This window comes from Oculina patagonica, chromosome 3, assembly GCF_052425735.1.
Source record: "Oculina patagonica isolate OP01 chromosome 3, crgOcupat, whole genome shotgun sequence".
Lineage (NCBI taxonomy): Eukaryota > Metazoa > Cnidaria > Anthozoa > Scleractinia > Oculinidae > Oculina > Oculina patagonica.
In genome coordinates, this window is record NC_135760.1 from 15,479,493 (window position 1) to 15,493,034 (window position 13,542).

General features: G+C 39.0%; 1 protein-coding gene and 1 long non-coding RNA gene across 2 annotated transcripts in view; one reads left to right on the forward strand and one right to left on the reverse strand.

Annotated features, from left to right (window-relative positions):
- Positions 1-13,542, forward strand: part of LOC144646923 (acetoacetyl-CoA synthetase-like) — a 66,315-nt gene that overhangs the window by 738 nt on the left and 52,035 nt on the right. Inside the window, exons 2-13 of the mRNA XM_078506634.1 lie at positions 761-864; positions 1,179-1,296; positions 1,885-1,995; positions 2,469-2,566; positions 3,009-3,123; positions 3,472-3,553; positions 3,787-3,928; positions 4,872-4,952; positions 5,631-5,755; positions 8,316-8,380; positions 8,875-8,997; positions 10,726-10,839. Coding sequence (XP_078362760.1) covers positions 761-864; positions 1,179-1,296; positions 1,885-1,995; positions 2,469-2,566; positions 3,009-3,123; positions 3,472-3,553; positions 3,787-3,928; positions 4,872-4,952; positions 5,631-5,755; positions 8,316-8,380; positions 8,875-8,997; positions 10,726-10,839 — 1,278 coding nt within the window. The remainder of the gene's footprint in view (positions 1-760; positions 865-1,178; positions 1,297-1,884; positions 1,996-2,468; positions 2,567-3,008; positions 3,124-3,471; positions 3,554-3,786; positions 3,929-4,871; positions 4,953-5,630; positions 5,756-8,315; positions 8,381-8,874; positions 8,998-10,725; positions 10,840-13,542) is intronic.
- Positions 12,249-13,478, reverse strand: LOC144645668 (uncharacterized). The gene is made up of 3 exons (XR_013569325.1): positions 13,323-13,478; positions 12,778-13,043; positions 12,249-12,409 (listed from the first exon to the last, which is right to left on the reverse strand). It is a non-coding gene; the product is annotated as an uncharacterized LOC144645668 (long non-coding RNA).

Consider the following 13,542-nt stretch of genomic DNA (forward strand, 5'->3'; position numbering starts at 1 on the left):
AAATCAAAGTCTTTTTAGACGATTTCAATCAGAAGTAAATGGATACTCGAAAGTTAGAATTTTAATTACACACCCCCAGACACACCCCCAGACACTCCCATCTTGTTGTGGTCAACCGAAGACAGGCAGACATTTTACCAATACGGGAGAATACTTGAAAAAACGTCCCAAGTGACTGTTTGGTTCATTTCCTGATCAGCTATAAAACACGTCTCCAGAAAAATGATAATTTAGGACAAACTATTAAAATGTGCAGTTGAGGCTCAGAATATCTAAGGAAAAATAATAAGTGATGTAAGATAGGATCAATAACGCTATCTGCTAGACAAATTGCAATCTAGTGGATAACTGTCAATAAAACAAACTATACTATATACTGGATAGTGATTAATTGAAGAGGGTAGCATAATCCATCCTTTGAAAATTCAGGCCTAGGATGAAATTTGATTTTTCTTTAAATTGATGGAGTTGCGCCTCGCATGGGTAACCTGCCCTGTTCGCACTGATCCTTTTGGTCTCTATTACTTTTGTTTTTTTAATTAATTTATTTTTTCGTTAATATTTATTTATTTATTTATTTGAAATACAATGAAAGAAACATAAGCTCAGATTTAATCAGACTAAATTTTTATTTATGAGTGATTTATAATATGTGTGACAAATTAAACAAACAATATACCGGTACCTTGGAAATTATTGAATTTTTTTTGGTTGAAAATATAAATGGTTGATGGTTTGCTTTACTTTTGAACACCTACAGAAACTTATGAGGAGCTGCGGAAATGGAGTGTTACTCATCATGCAGATTTCTGGGAGATGTTTTGGAAATATGCAGACATTGTTCACTCCCAACCATATGAGGAGGTACTACATTTTGCTATCAGTTGATGTAATTTAACTTTTCTTCCCAATCTAAGTAAAAGTATTGAAATAATCTTTAAAAATAACAAAAAGGTTCTTTGCAGATGAGTTATGTGACATGGTTAGGGGAAAGGCACAAAGTTCCCTGTGCTGTTTTCAAACTTGTCTTGCTTAATAAAAAAAGATTCAAGTTAAAATGACCAAACTTTATAACTTTCCAAAAAATATACCGCGGAACATTTTGGTGTGTCAATTCATAACTAAAAGGAAAACATACAAGGTATATTCTTGCTAACAATTAACTTTTGTCATTCTAGGTTCTGGATCAATCCCAAGCAATGGCTGACATACCAGAATGGTTTCGTGGAGCTCGTCTGAATTTTGCAGAGAATCTTTTACGCTATGATGATGACAAGGTTGCATTGTATACAACAGGTATAAAATAAACATTTTCTTTGTGGGGTATGTGGGGTATTATCGCCGACTCTTGACCAACTATTGGCCAACTCTTGATCAACTATTGAGAGTTGGCTGACAGTTGGTCAACAGTCAGCTGACATACCAGACTAGACTATATCGACCTACATATCAGACGAGACTACCCAAAGGAAACATGATCCGAAAATAGTAACACCAACCCATGTCCACCTCCATCATTATCTCGTCTGATATGTCCTCAACCTACACGGCCCCACAAGCTTTTAGCTTTAAACTTTTTACCGTGGTTAAATAAAGTTGTTATTATTATTATTATAAGGTGGTCAATTTCTCAACCTAACATTCTCAGTCTGTTCTGTTCCCACCACTCTGGCTACACTTCAACTCTTTCATTCATCTTTTTACCTCTCTTTATGCACTCCTTCTCCAAATGATCTTCAGTCTCCCCACTTACCGTTCAGCCTTATGGTTTTCACCCCAGTGCCGTCAAACAGTCTTTACACGCTCTCTCCTGAGGATGTGTTATAACCAGTTATGTCCACCTCCAGTGTAAGGTTAATGGCTTTTATTAATAACTTTGTGCAGGAGAAGGGCAAGACATCAAGACAATAACATTCCATCAACTGAAAAAGAATGTGACACTGTTGGCTTCTGCACTGAAAAATCTTGGCATCAAGAAAGGAGATAGAGTTGTTGGTATGCACAGTACTAAGTGGGCATTTTGGTACTGGACATTTAGATTATTTATTCAAGTTACTGTAAGGTTCTTTTCAGATTTTAACCCAAGATGAATACAATAAATGAACGATTTTAATACACACTCAAACATCAGTCACATGGACAACCACAGCTATATATATATGAAGGTAGAAAATAACATTTTCCAAAGTACCTAGCGACACACATGAACTCTGAACATTACAGCTATATATTCTATATTTCAAGATTATCAATGTATATGCTCAGGTTTCTTATTGTTGAGTTCTTGTGCTTGCCTTTCACAATCTTCTGAAAAAATATATGCCAGTTGTAAAAGTCTGTGCAGCTACTGAATCGGATCCCTCCACCTGTGCACTTGACAGCTTTTGCCTAATACAGTATCTGATCTTGTCATCGTTGATTCATATTCCTGCTTTCTAAGAGAACTATGACTTCTTGCTTTATTATAGGCTATATTCCCAACTGTGCCTTAGCTGTGGAGGCCATGCTAGCTACTGCCAGTCTTGGAGCTATATGGAGTTCTACTTCTCCTGATTTTGGTGTTACGGTATTTATTACTAGTTCATGACTTGTTCTTGGGTGTTTGTTTAGAATGATTATTTCTAAAGATAAAAAATAAATTAAAAAACAAATGGGAATAAGCATTTGGTAAATCCATGGAGTGGCTATTTATCCACTGTTTCCAGATCGAAATGGAATTTAGAAATGTCAGTTTTGTGGAGGGAGCCAAGGGCAACTGGAGAACCTGGAGAAAAAGTCTGATAGCAAGGACAAGAACCAACAGAAAATTCAACCCACATGACTCTGTAGATTTGAACAGGAACCACACAGATGGGAGGGGACGCACAAACTGGTCACTCCTCAAAAAAATCCCCTGCTCTAGCTAGTTGACTGTGTTTTGATCAACTTTTATTTCACACTAGTCATGTCAATTAAGACGCCAATTTAATTGAATCTCATTAAAATCAGCATTTTTTGATCCTATTTAGGGTGTGTTGGACAGGTTTACCCAAATCAAGCCAAAGGTTATTTTTTCAGTGGATGCAGTCAGATACAATAATAAAACACATGATCACTTAGGGAAATTGTCTCAAGTAGTGAAAAGTAAGTCAACTTTTTCTGTAGATTTGTTTCATAGTACTGTCACTAACATAACATGAGCTAAATAGGCATGCAATGCGTGCAGAGGGTATAATGTATGACAATGTGCGGAAGTCTATGTAGCTGTAGCCATTTCCACGCATCGCAGGTCTTATAACTACTAGGTAATAATTCTTAATAATGAATGTTATTTGTTAATTAGTAGAGTGTAATTTGACACTAATTAAAACTGATATTTAACCATGCATTTGAAGTAATTCCTGTGCATTTTTATTGTTTGAACTTAACTGTGAGGTGATTTTAAACAACAAAGTCGTACTGTATCTCAACATTTTGTGAACTATTTTTCAGATCTTCCTGAACTAGAAAAAGTAATTGTGATGCCTTTTGTTGGAAAACCAGAAGAAATTGACATCTCAAACATCCCAAACAGGTATCTATTGGTCTGGTTTATTGATGTTTTTATGTCTGATAATTTTCTGCTAAGCTTTGATATACATGTACGCACAGATCTGACAACTATCAATGAAATCTTTTTTCTTTAATTACTTGCTTGAACCTAGCTTTGTTTTTGTCAATACAATGAGATAATATTTCCAAAGAGATATATTCTAGGCCATGGATGCAAGCTGTATTTAATTACTTTTCTCCTTGATTTATTCCTAGTGTTTTGTTATCTGAGTTCACAAAGTTTGCAGATGAGTGGCCAGTTCTTGAGTTTGCACAAGTTCCCTTCAATCATCCTCTGTTCATCATGTACTCATCTGGAACAACAGGACCACCCAAGTGCATGGTGCACTCTGTTGGGGTGAGTCAAAAAATAACTACAACAAATTATAAAAAAACACAAAACCAAATGAAACTTTTTATTTACCGATAAGAATAAAAATGTGTGTGTAAGAATGGGTGGAGCAGGCTACATTTTATGTATTGGAACTGGCAACTTGTTATGGTAAAAGTGAATGGAACCATGTCCATAAAATGAGATTCTAATTAACAATTAGACGGCAAGCTCGAGGTTTCTACCGGCTGATAGTTGGCAAGGGGCAAAGCCCTGAGCCAACTATCAAAAGCCGGTAGATACCGAGAGTGAGCCGTCTAATTGTGTTAGCATAACCCACTGACCGATCTATTAAACTCAGAATATCGCTAGAATTGATTTATTGAAGGTTTTGATTGATAAAATTCAGCAAAGACTATGTGCACGCTCCGAGAACCTTCTATGGATCGAAGGGAGGCACCTGTGTAGCCAATCAGATTGCGCGATTACCAATAGTAGGTCAGTGTGGTTATTCTAATTAACAATTAGACTACGAGCCCGAGTTTTCTATGAGCAAATAGTCAACGAGGCGCAGCCGAGTTGACTATCGCTCATAGAAAACGAGGGCGAGTAGTCTAATTGTTTTAGTAGAAACTTTAAAGGATTGCAGTCCAAAACCTACAATATTGTGCACTTAAAAGACAAAAATCAAGAAAATTTACCGCTTAAAGAGCTACTCTTGCGCGCGACTGTTTTCTATCGGCGAATAGAAATCAGTGGGAGAACCAATCAGATTCGCGGATTTTCAATAGAACACAGCTGAGTTTCTACTAATATCTTTTAGGCGTTCATTTCAATCTAAATTTCTTATGAGCATCACTTTCACTTTTATGCACAAGTCCCCCTTTGAGTCTTTCTTCAGACATTAAAAGTGGTTCCATTTACTGACCATTCTGATGTAAGTCAGTACAATTTTGATGTGTATTTACAGGGAACACTGATACAGCATCTAAAAGAACATGTCCTTCATGGCAACATGACAAGACAAGATGTGATCTTTTATTACACAACAGTAAGTAATATAACTTGTAAAGGTTCTTTTCAGCTTAGTGTCCCTTTATTGCATTAGATAAAGCCTTGGCTAAAAATAAATATTTGCGCCCTTTTTTCAACAATTTCTGAAAGAGATACTAGATACCAGGTTGACAACACCACAAGTCTTTTCAAAACAATATTAGACTCCCCTGGGGCACAGTAGTAGTCCGGCTAATTTGGAACCTATACTACTACTGGCACTTAGATTGATCCATGTTGCCTGTAGAGCTAATGCTCTCTCTTGATTGTATTTTTCATCCTTGCACTCAACTTTTGATTTTAATTTTAACTTCTGAAAAAAAGTGCGGGAAGGCACGGTGGCGTAATAAATGGTTAGTGTACTGGACTCCAGATCAAGCAGTCTGGGTTCGAGCCCTGGCTTTTCTCAGTGCCACTCTCCACCCAGGTGTATAAATGGCTACCAGTGAATTTAATGCTTGGGGGTAAGCCTGTCATGGACTAGCATCCCATCCAGGGGGAGTAGAGATGCTCCTAGTCGCTCCATGCTACTGAAACCGGGATAAGCTCCAGCCTGATGGGCCTCTAGGTTGGAACACAGACTTTACCCTTTACCCACCTTTCTGAAGTGTATAAAGATTGTTAAACATCCTGATCATACTTTCAGTTATTAATGTTCTGCTTTTGTTCTCAATAGACAGGCTGGATGATGTGGAACTGGTTAGTGTCAGCACTCGCTGTCGGAGCCTCTGTTGTGCTGTATGATGGCTCACCATTTGTTCCTTCACCACATGTGATATGGGACTTAGTTGATCAAATAGGGTGAGGTTAATTGTGTATTTTTTTTAATAATCCATTACTTTGGCTGATCCGGGTAGGGGGCGATTCACATATGAAAGAGATGGGCTGCTCTGTCGTCTCACTTAGGGGCCCGAGGGGGGGGGGGGGGTACTGAAAAAAGTTTTATACGTGGAGGCTCCGCCCCGAGTTCTAACCCCTTACCCTTTTATATACCATTTTGACAGAAATTGTACCCCTTTCGTATACCTTTAACTGAAAAAAGGTACCCCTTTCATATACCTAAAGGACGTGGCGTGGACTTAAAACAGGACGTTTTCTTGTCATTTTTCATGTAGCGCTTAATAAATGAAAATAACACGGCCACAAATTGCGTCTGTTCGAAATAATTTAATTAAAGGCCCTTTTAAATACCTAAGTGACAGATTTCCATACCCTTTCATATACCTAAACTCGTGAAATCCCTACCCTTTTATATACCTGAAGCCTGAAAAAGGAACCCCTTTCGGGCGGAGCCTCCCCGTATAGGCCGTTATAGGGAGTACCCCCCCCCCCGGGCTTAGGGGTATAAATGTCAGAATTTGGTCTCTCTCAGGGTTTTCTGGGCAAAGTGTCAATAGTTTTTAGCTATCAAGGTCTCGTTAAGGGTTGTACACAGTGAAATATAGAAATACAATTTATAGTTTTAGTATTCTGGTTTCTTTTAGGGATAAAAAAATAGCTTGAGCTACGCCCAGATTGGTCTTCCTTCCCGGGGGGGTACTCCCTATAATGGCCTATACGGGGAGGCTCCGCCCGAAAGGGGTACCTTTTTCAGGCTTCAGGTATATAAAAGGGTAGGGATTTCACGAGTTTTAAGTATATGAAAGGGTATAGAAATCTGTCATTTGGCTATTTAAAAGGGCCTTTAATTAAAATATTTCGAACAGACGCAATTTATGGCTGCATTATTTTAATTTATTAAGCGCTACATAAAAATGACAAGAAAACGTCCTATTTTAAGTCCACGCCATGTCTCTTAGGTATATGAAAGGGGTACCTTTTTTCAATTAAAGGTATACGAAAGGGGTACAATTTTTGTCAAAAATGGTATATAAAAGGGTAAGGGGTTAGATTTTTTCCTCAGTTGGTATCGAAAGCATTAAACTTCACAGCTACTGTGATGAAATTCGTATTTTTCCTTTTGTGGCCGTTTTAACATATTAACAAGTACTCGTTATGAGAAGAAAAATGCTTTTTTTTTTTTTTTAAATATCTCTTTTCTTTCCAGAGATATTCAAGTTTTAAGAATATGCAAATTAGCAAAATGATGACGTCATAGACTCAACCAAATTTTCATCAAATATGAAGAAAGTGATATCTCAGCCAATTTTTATCACAAGTCTCTGATTTTTTGCAGTAATCTTCAGGTAGTTGTGTTTCACAATTTGAAATTAACAATTTGGTTACCATGGTGACATACTAGGTTCCAGATCCCCTGGATGCTAAAAGCTTTTCTGGCAGATTCTAGCATTCTGTTTTGATATTTGCCAATGATGCTTTGCATGGGTAATTTGGCAAGCATATGAATGAATTTGGCAGTCGTCTTGGCTGGGTTACATTTTTCCGAACTAAAAAAAATTAAATATTAAAAATAAATTGCAGGGGACTGGAAAAGAGTGGGTTGTCATGGTAACGTAATTTTATTCCAACTGAAAGTGTGTTTTCTGTAGAACTATTAGTCTGTCAAGTTTCATTGGTCTCTGCAAAAAAATGACTGAGATAATTCAATTTTTTGTACTTAACATAAAATTGGGTTGAGTAGATGACGTCATCAGTCCCCTAATTTGCATATTTTGCGATTTTTTTAAGCTTGAATATCTCCGGAACTAAAATAGATATTTGAAAACGGAAAACACCATTTTGAATCTTTCGTTAAAAATTCCATAAAACGACTAAAATATCAAGAGGTGAAAATTTGATCACAGTAGCACTTTAATTCAAAATTTCTGACGATCATCCCAGTTTGTTTCATATGGGAGTTCCCCCATCATTGTCATCATTATCAACAGCCTACTGGGACATCATTTTGGGCTTTAATTCTATTAAGAATATACAGTAATTTCAAGTCTACCTTGGTATTAAAATGTCCCAAATGCACTGTTGGTCAAACATTCAGCTGATTCAGCCAGTTAGGTAAGAAAAAAACACACGAAATGGTCCCAAGTTTCGGTAGCATGAAACAAATAGGAGAAGTTCTTCTCCCCTCTGGATGGGATACCATCTTTACCCATTTATGCCTTTGGTGGAGGGAGGCACTGTGAGAGTGAAGAGTCTCATCCAAGAACACAGCACAATGATCCCAGACTAGAATGCTTGATCCAGACTCCACTAGGCCACTGCGTCTTCCAGGTCTTCTCGTTCCTGCTCCGAGGGTTTTTCTCCGGTTTTCCTCCCTCCACAAAAACCAACACTTCAAATTCCAATTCGATCTTGGATGCACGTACACGTCTTTACGAGCTCCCGAGCTCTTCTGTGTCACGTGGGTAAATAAATAACATTTTTTTTTTCTAACGAGTTAAACGTGAATTATTTTTTACCGTAGAATAACCATTCTTGGAACTGGTGCCAAATGGTTGTCAGCTCTAGAAGACAGGAAAGTACAGCCAGGTGAGTGACGTTCTTTTTGGAAGCCTGGTTGTCCATTAAGGATCCGCACTCTGGGAACGACCATGCTGTCATCCCAGAGGTTTACAAGTCCTTGTCACGCGCATGAGTTTCGCGCCACGTTTCTTTTGTTTCAAACTTTTACACGTTATGTTTTAAAGCGCGCGCTAACGTGCTGCTATTTTAAATCGCGTGTGAAAGCTTTGATTCTTTAACTGATGAAGGCTTAAGCAATAGCCGAAACGTCTTGGAAAAAGTAACATCAAAAACACAGTCAGTGACAAACCTTCAACAAACTATGTCTTCCCCTGACTACAATTACAATATTTTCAAAAGTAACGTTAGTGTTCATAAATGATCACGCATTAAGGAAATAACTGTTCAATCTACTTCGTAGACATTACTTGCAATTTTACAAGATGAACTGAGCCTTTCCAACTTAAAAACTATGCTGATATGAATGTGACTGATATTTTATTTTATTTTTTCAATTTCAGTTAAGACGCACAGCCTATCAACACTGCACACGATTTTATCGACGGGTTCCCCCCTGAAACCGGCCAGTTTTGACTACGTTTACAGCAGTATTAAGGAAGATGTATTGCTTGGATCCATTTCAGGCAAGTTTCTATTATTGTTTTTGTTCGCTGTTTCCATTTCAACGTCACATGTTTGTGTCAGTGTTTTATAACAAAAAGAAGAATGTATCCCATACCATGGAAATAGCGAATCAGAAGGCTAAAAAGCTGTTGTATATCCGGCGTTATAACCCACCCATTAATTTTTGCGCGCGCTAATTGGACAAAATGCATCACGTGGTACAAAATCGGACGACGGGTATCAGCGAATATACCCCGTCCGATTTGATATCCATCGCCCGATTTTGTAGGCAGGCACAAAACAAACGAATGAAGTCACCTTATTTAATTCTAACTTTTAATGAAATCAGAGAGTTTTAACTCTCTGATTTCATTAAAAGTTAGAATTAAATAAGGTGACTTCATTCGTTTGTTTTGTGCCTGCCTAAAAAAATCACGTAAACCAATCAACTTACATTTGTTTTAACCACAGTTACGCCGGTTTTATTATGTAGGTTTTTTCCTATAAATTTACTGGCGCTGAAACGCGTTGTAGAAATAAGTCGGAGGGCTATAAAATAAATAAACCCTTTTCTGGCTTGCTGGTGTATTGTAGGATAATGCACTTGGCTGAAAGATTGTCCTCAAAATTTCACAGTTGCCCTCGAAGCTTCGCTTCTCGGCCAACTGTTCATTTTTCGACAATCTTTCAGCCTCGGGCATTATCCTCCAATATACCAGCCGCCTGAAGGGGTTTATTTACTAAATATCACACGATTTTTATGCAGCGCGGTTTTTACTATTACCATAACTAAATAATAAAATTAATTACTATGTTTGGAGAGGAAGCAACATCAGCTCTTGCTGGTTGGAATTGGAATTTTGAAGTGTTGGTTTTTGTGGAGGGAGGAAATCCCTAGCCTGCGTTGCAACCGGGGTTTAGTTCATGTTTAGTTCGTCTGCAACGCAGGCTAGAAATCCCCAAAACGCAGAGAAAAACCCTCGGGGCAAAGACGAGAACCACCAACAAACTCAACCCACATATGACACCAGGTTCAGCATTCGAACCCGGGTCCGTTGTTGGGAGGCGAGCGCTCTCACTACTGCGCGCCATGCCGGGGGGGGGGGGGGGGTACTCCCATAAATTTCGGATAGGGGTGCGCCGCCAAGGTTCTTAAACCCTGACCCTATTTAAGGATAAAGAAAGCGAAAATTGATACCCTTTTTAAGGCCCAAAGCCGAAAAATGACACCCTTTTCAAGGGGAGATAAGCGTTCCGTGACGAACCAAATAACGGCTCACCGTGCACGGCAAGACACAAATCTTTATAAAATCGCTTTACTAATACCTGAACAGAAAATTCAGTTTTAAGATACCTTTTTTTCCGTTTAGCTTGGCGTTTATTTTAGCTAATATAATTTAGGTATCCTATCTAAGGATCACACCGAGAACACACCGAAAAGGAGCAAAAATGATACCCTATTTAAGGACCGAGAACCTCAAAAACCATACCCTATCGGGCGGCACATACCTATATAAGCCACATATGGGAGTACCCCCCCCCCCCCGGGGGGGCGCCATGCACCTGTGGCGAATGCAAATACCTACGCAAACGTTCTTTTCGCTCGTCACGCAATTTTGACGAGCTAAATTAGCTAAAAGAACGTCTGCGTAAAAGGACGTGGGATAAGAGTTGTGCCTTGCCTTGGCGAATTATACCGTGATTATCTCGTGGACGTACATGTATTATAACTTTTTTTTAATCCTCAGGAGGCACAGACATCATATCATGTTTTGCCGGTCAGAATCCAACTGTACCAGTTTACCGCGGGGAAATTCAAACAAGAAACCTTGGAATGGCTGTGGAGAGCTGGAATGACCAAGGTATAATGCTGGTGTTTGATTTTTTTTTAAGATATCGCATCTTCTAATCCCCGGCGTAAGGGTGAGAAATTTGCAAAATAAAGGTAAAGTCTGCGTCGAGCCAAGTGGCACATACCGCCGGAGCTTACATCCCGTTTTCCGTAGCACGGAGCGTCTAGGAGTATTTCTACTCCTCCCTGGATGGGATGCTAGTCCATCGCAGGGTTACCCCCAGCATTCTTGGGTACCCATTTATACACCTGGGCCGGTTTGTTCGAAAGCCGATTTATAACACTAACCCCCCGGGGGGCACCCGGTATATTTTTGGGTGGGAGTGTGCCGCTGGGAATTTGAAGCCCTTACCCTATACCAGACCATGTTCAGCTGATTTTTGCAACCATACACTAGACTAGACACTGAAAATCTCTACCCTATCCCAGACTTGCATTTTGTTAGAACTGTATCATTATCAGTGTTTTAATGGCAAACCATCTGTGAACAACGATGCCGCGATGATTTTATTTACGTTTAGGAAAGCATCTTTCTCTTCCGAGTTTCTGGACTATATTCGTCATACCTTCGATCGGTTTCCCGGCAAATGCGACCCTTTTCTAGACCAAAACTCCCTGATTTATATACCCTATCCCAGACTAAACTGCTTGAAAACCATACCTTTCACAGCGGCACATACCTATATAGCTCATAGTAATTTTAAATGCACGGCTAGTACGACGACACTTGTGTTGGACAATTTATTTGGCCGATATTTCGACTAGTCAACTAGTCTTCTACAGGGCCAGAGCTGGAGTGAGATAAAACTTAACGGCTCCTAAAATTTAAATAAAAGTATATAAGTGGATAATACGTAACACGATAGCCATATAAGGAAAAAGCATAAAATACAGCGTCGAGGGTGTAATATATACGTATAAAGAAAATACACGCACTAATAATATATAAAAGATGAAAAAATTATAAAAAATAAAAATAAAAATAAAAAATAATAATAAACTAAAGCTAACTTTCATATAACGATCTAAAGATATAACATATCACTGTTCAGAGCGTCTATTGAGGCCATTAGGTTCAAGAGTTTTGCCTCGGTCTATGAGATATGCTTCTCTTGCTTTGCGACGAGAAGTACTTTTAGTGGGTAGCAATTCAAGAGGAACTAGAGACATGTCTGATGTGCAGTGCCCTGGCATGTTGAAATGAGTAGGGACTGCAGTGGCTGCTTTCTTGTGCCTTGGATTATTGCTGGCCTGCCTGTGTTCAGTGAAACGTTCCCGAAGAGTTCGTTTTGTTTCTCCTACATATTGTTTATTGCCATAGTCTTCCTAACGTTGTGTGGCTCTCTGCATTTAATCGTCCCACATATATAGCTCATGTATGGGAGTGCCCCCCCCCCCCCGGACTAACCCATAATTAAAAGTTGATCGAGGATTCAAGTTCTCTTTTATAAAAGTGTCTTTATTACCTATGCTTTCTGCAGTTTGAGATTAGTCGGCACCAAAACTGGAGGACAGAAAATATAAACAGAAAGTCTCACTAAAAAAAATTGAGATCAAAATACGGGCTATTCCAAGATAAGCTTAATCGTGCTTTCAATTTCACCGCGGTCAAACGTGTCAGGCAGCTTCTCTTTCTATTTCGGGGAGTTTCGTTCATTATGAAGTGTTAGTATGAGCAAGGATAGATAAAATACCACCTGAGTGTAAACATATTCCCATTTCCTCAGTTAAACGAGTGTTTTTACTTTTTAAATGTTCCGCATTCGAACCAAAGTGCTTTGACAAAATGGCGCCGACAAGTCCGCATATCGCTATTTTCAAACACGTAGAACTTTTTTAGTAAAGCTCCAAAAAACTTAGTAAACCCTCAGAATACCGGTAATGTATTGAGCTTTGAACTGTGAAAATTAAAACCTTTTTTTTTTGCATATTTGCGCTGACGTTTGACCGCGGTCGAGCTTTCAACAACCCGGCCCTGGGTGGTGAGAGGCACTGTAAGAGTCAAGTGTCCTGCACAAGAACACAACACAATAACCCCGGCCAGGGCTCAAACCCGGTGCGTTCGATCTGGATCCCAACACGCTAACCATTAGGCCACCGCATCTCCCAAGAGAGATTTACAAATAATTCCGCTTATCTCCCGCCCGTTTTGTCATCTTCTTTTTCCGCAAATATATCCCTTATCTGAGGATGATGATCCTAGAGCGGTTTTCACTTGAGTGTCGAAAGTAATTCGCGTTTGCATTGGTTTTGCATTACTATGCTCAGTGATTGGTTTAAAACTCACGCGCCACTTTCTCGGTCAATCAGAAGTAAAACCAAAACCAATCGTGACTTGCGCACGTTTTCCCGCGCTTCGTGTCGGCAACATGTATTTGTTTCAAGTTTTGATTGGTTTACTTGATTGTCTGTATTCTTTGTGATTGGCCAGAGTAATTACTTTGGTTTTGGTTTTACGACACTATATTGAAAACTGCTCTAACAACGTTTAACCTTGGTACGTGACAAATTCCTCAAAGCGTTTTCGGAAGGGATTACTATTCTGTACATTAGATATTGACACAGTCGGAGGCGAATTGTCTTGAAACGTTTCCTTTCTATTTAATATATTGGCGGTCACATGATCAATTAAAGCTCGAATCAAAACCGCCCTTGGATAATCTCCAAAATTAATACGTGTGACCCGTCAAGTGGCCATTAGCAAGAATTTCCG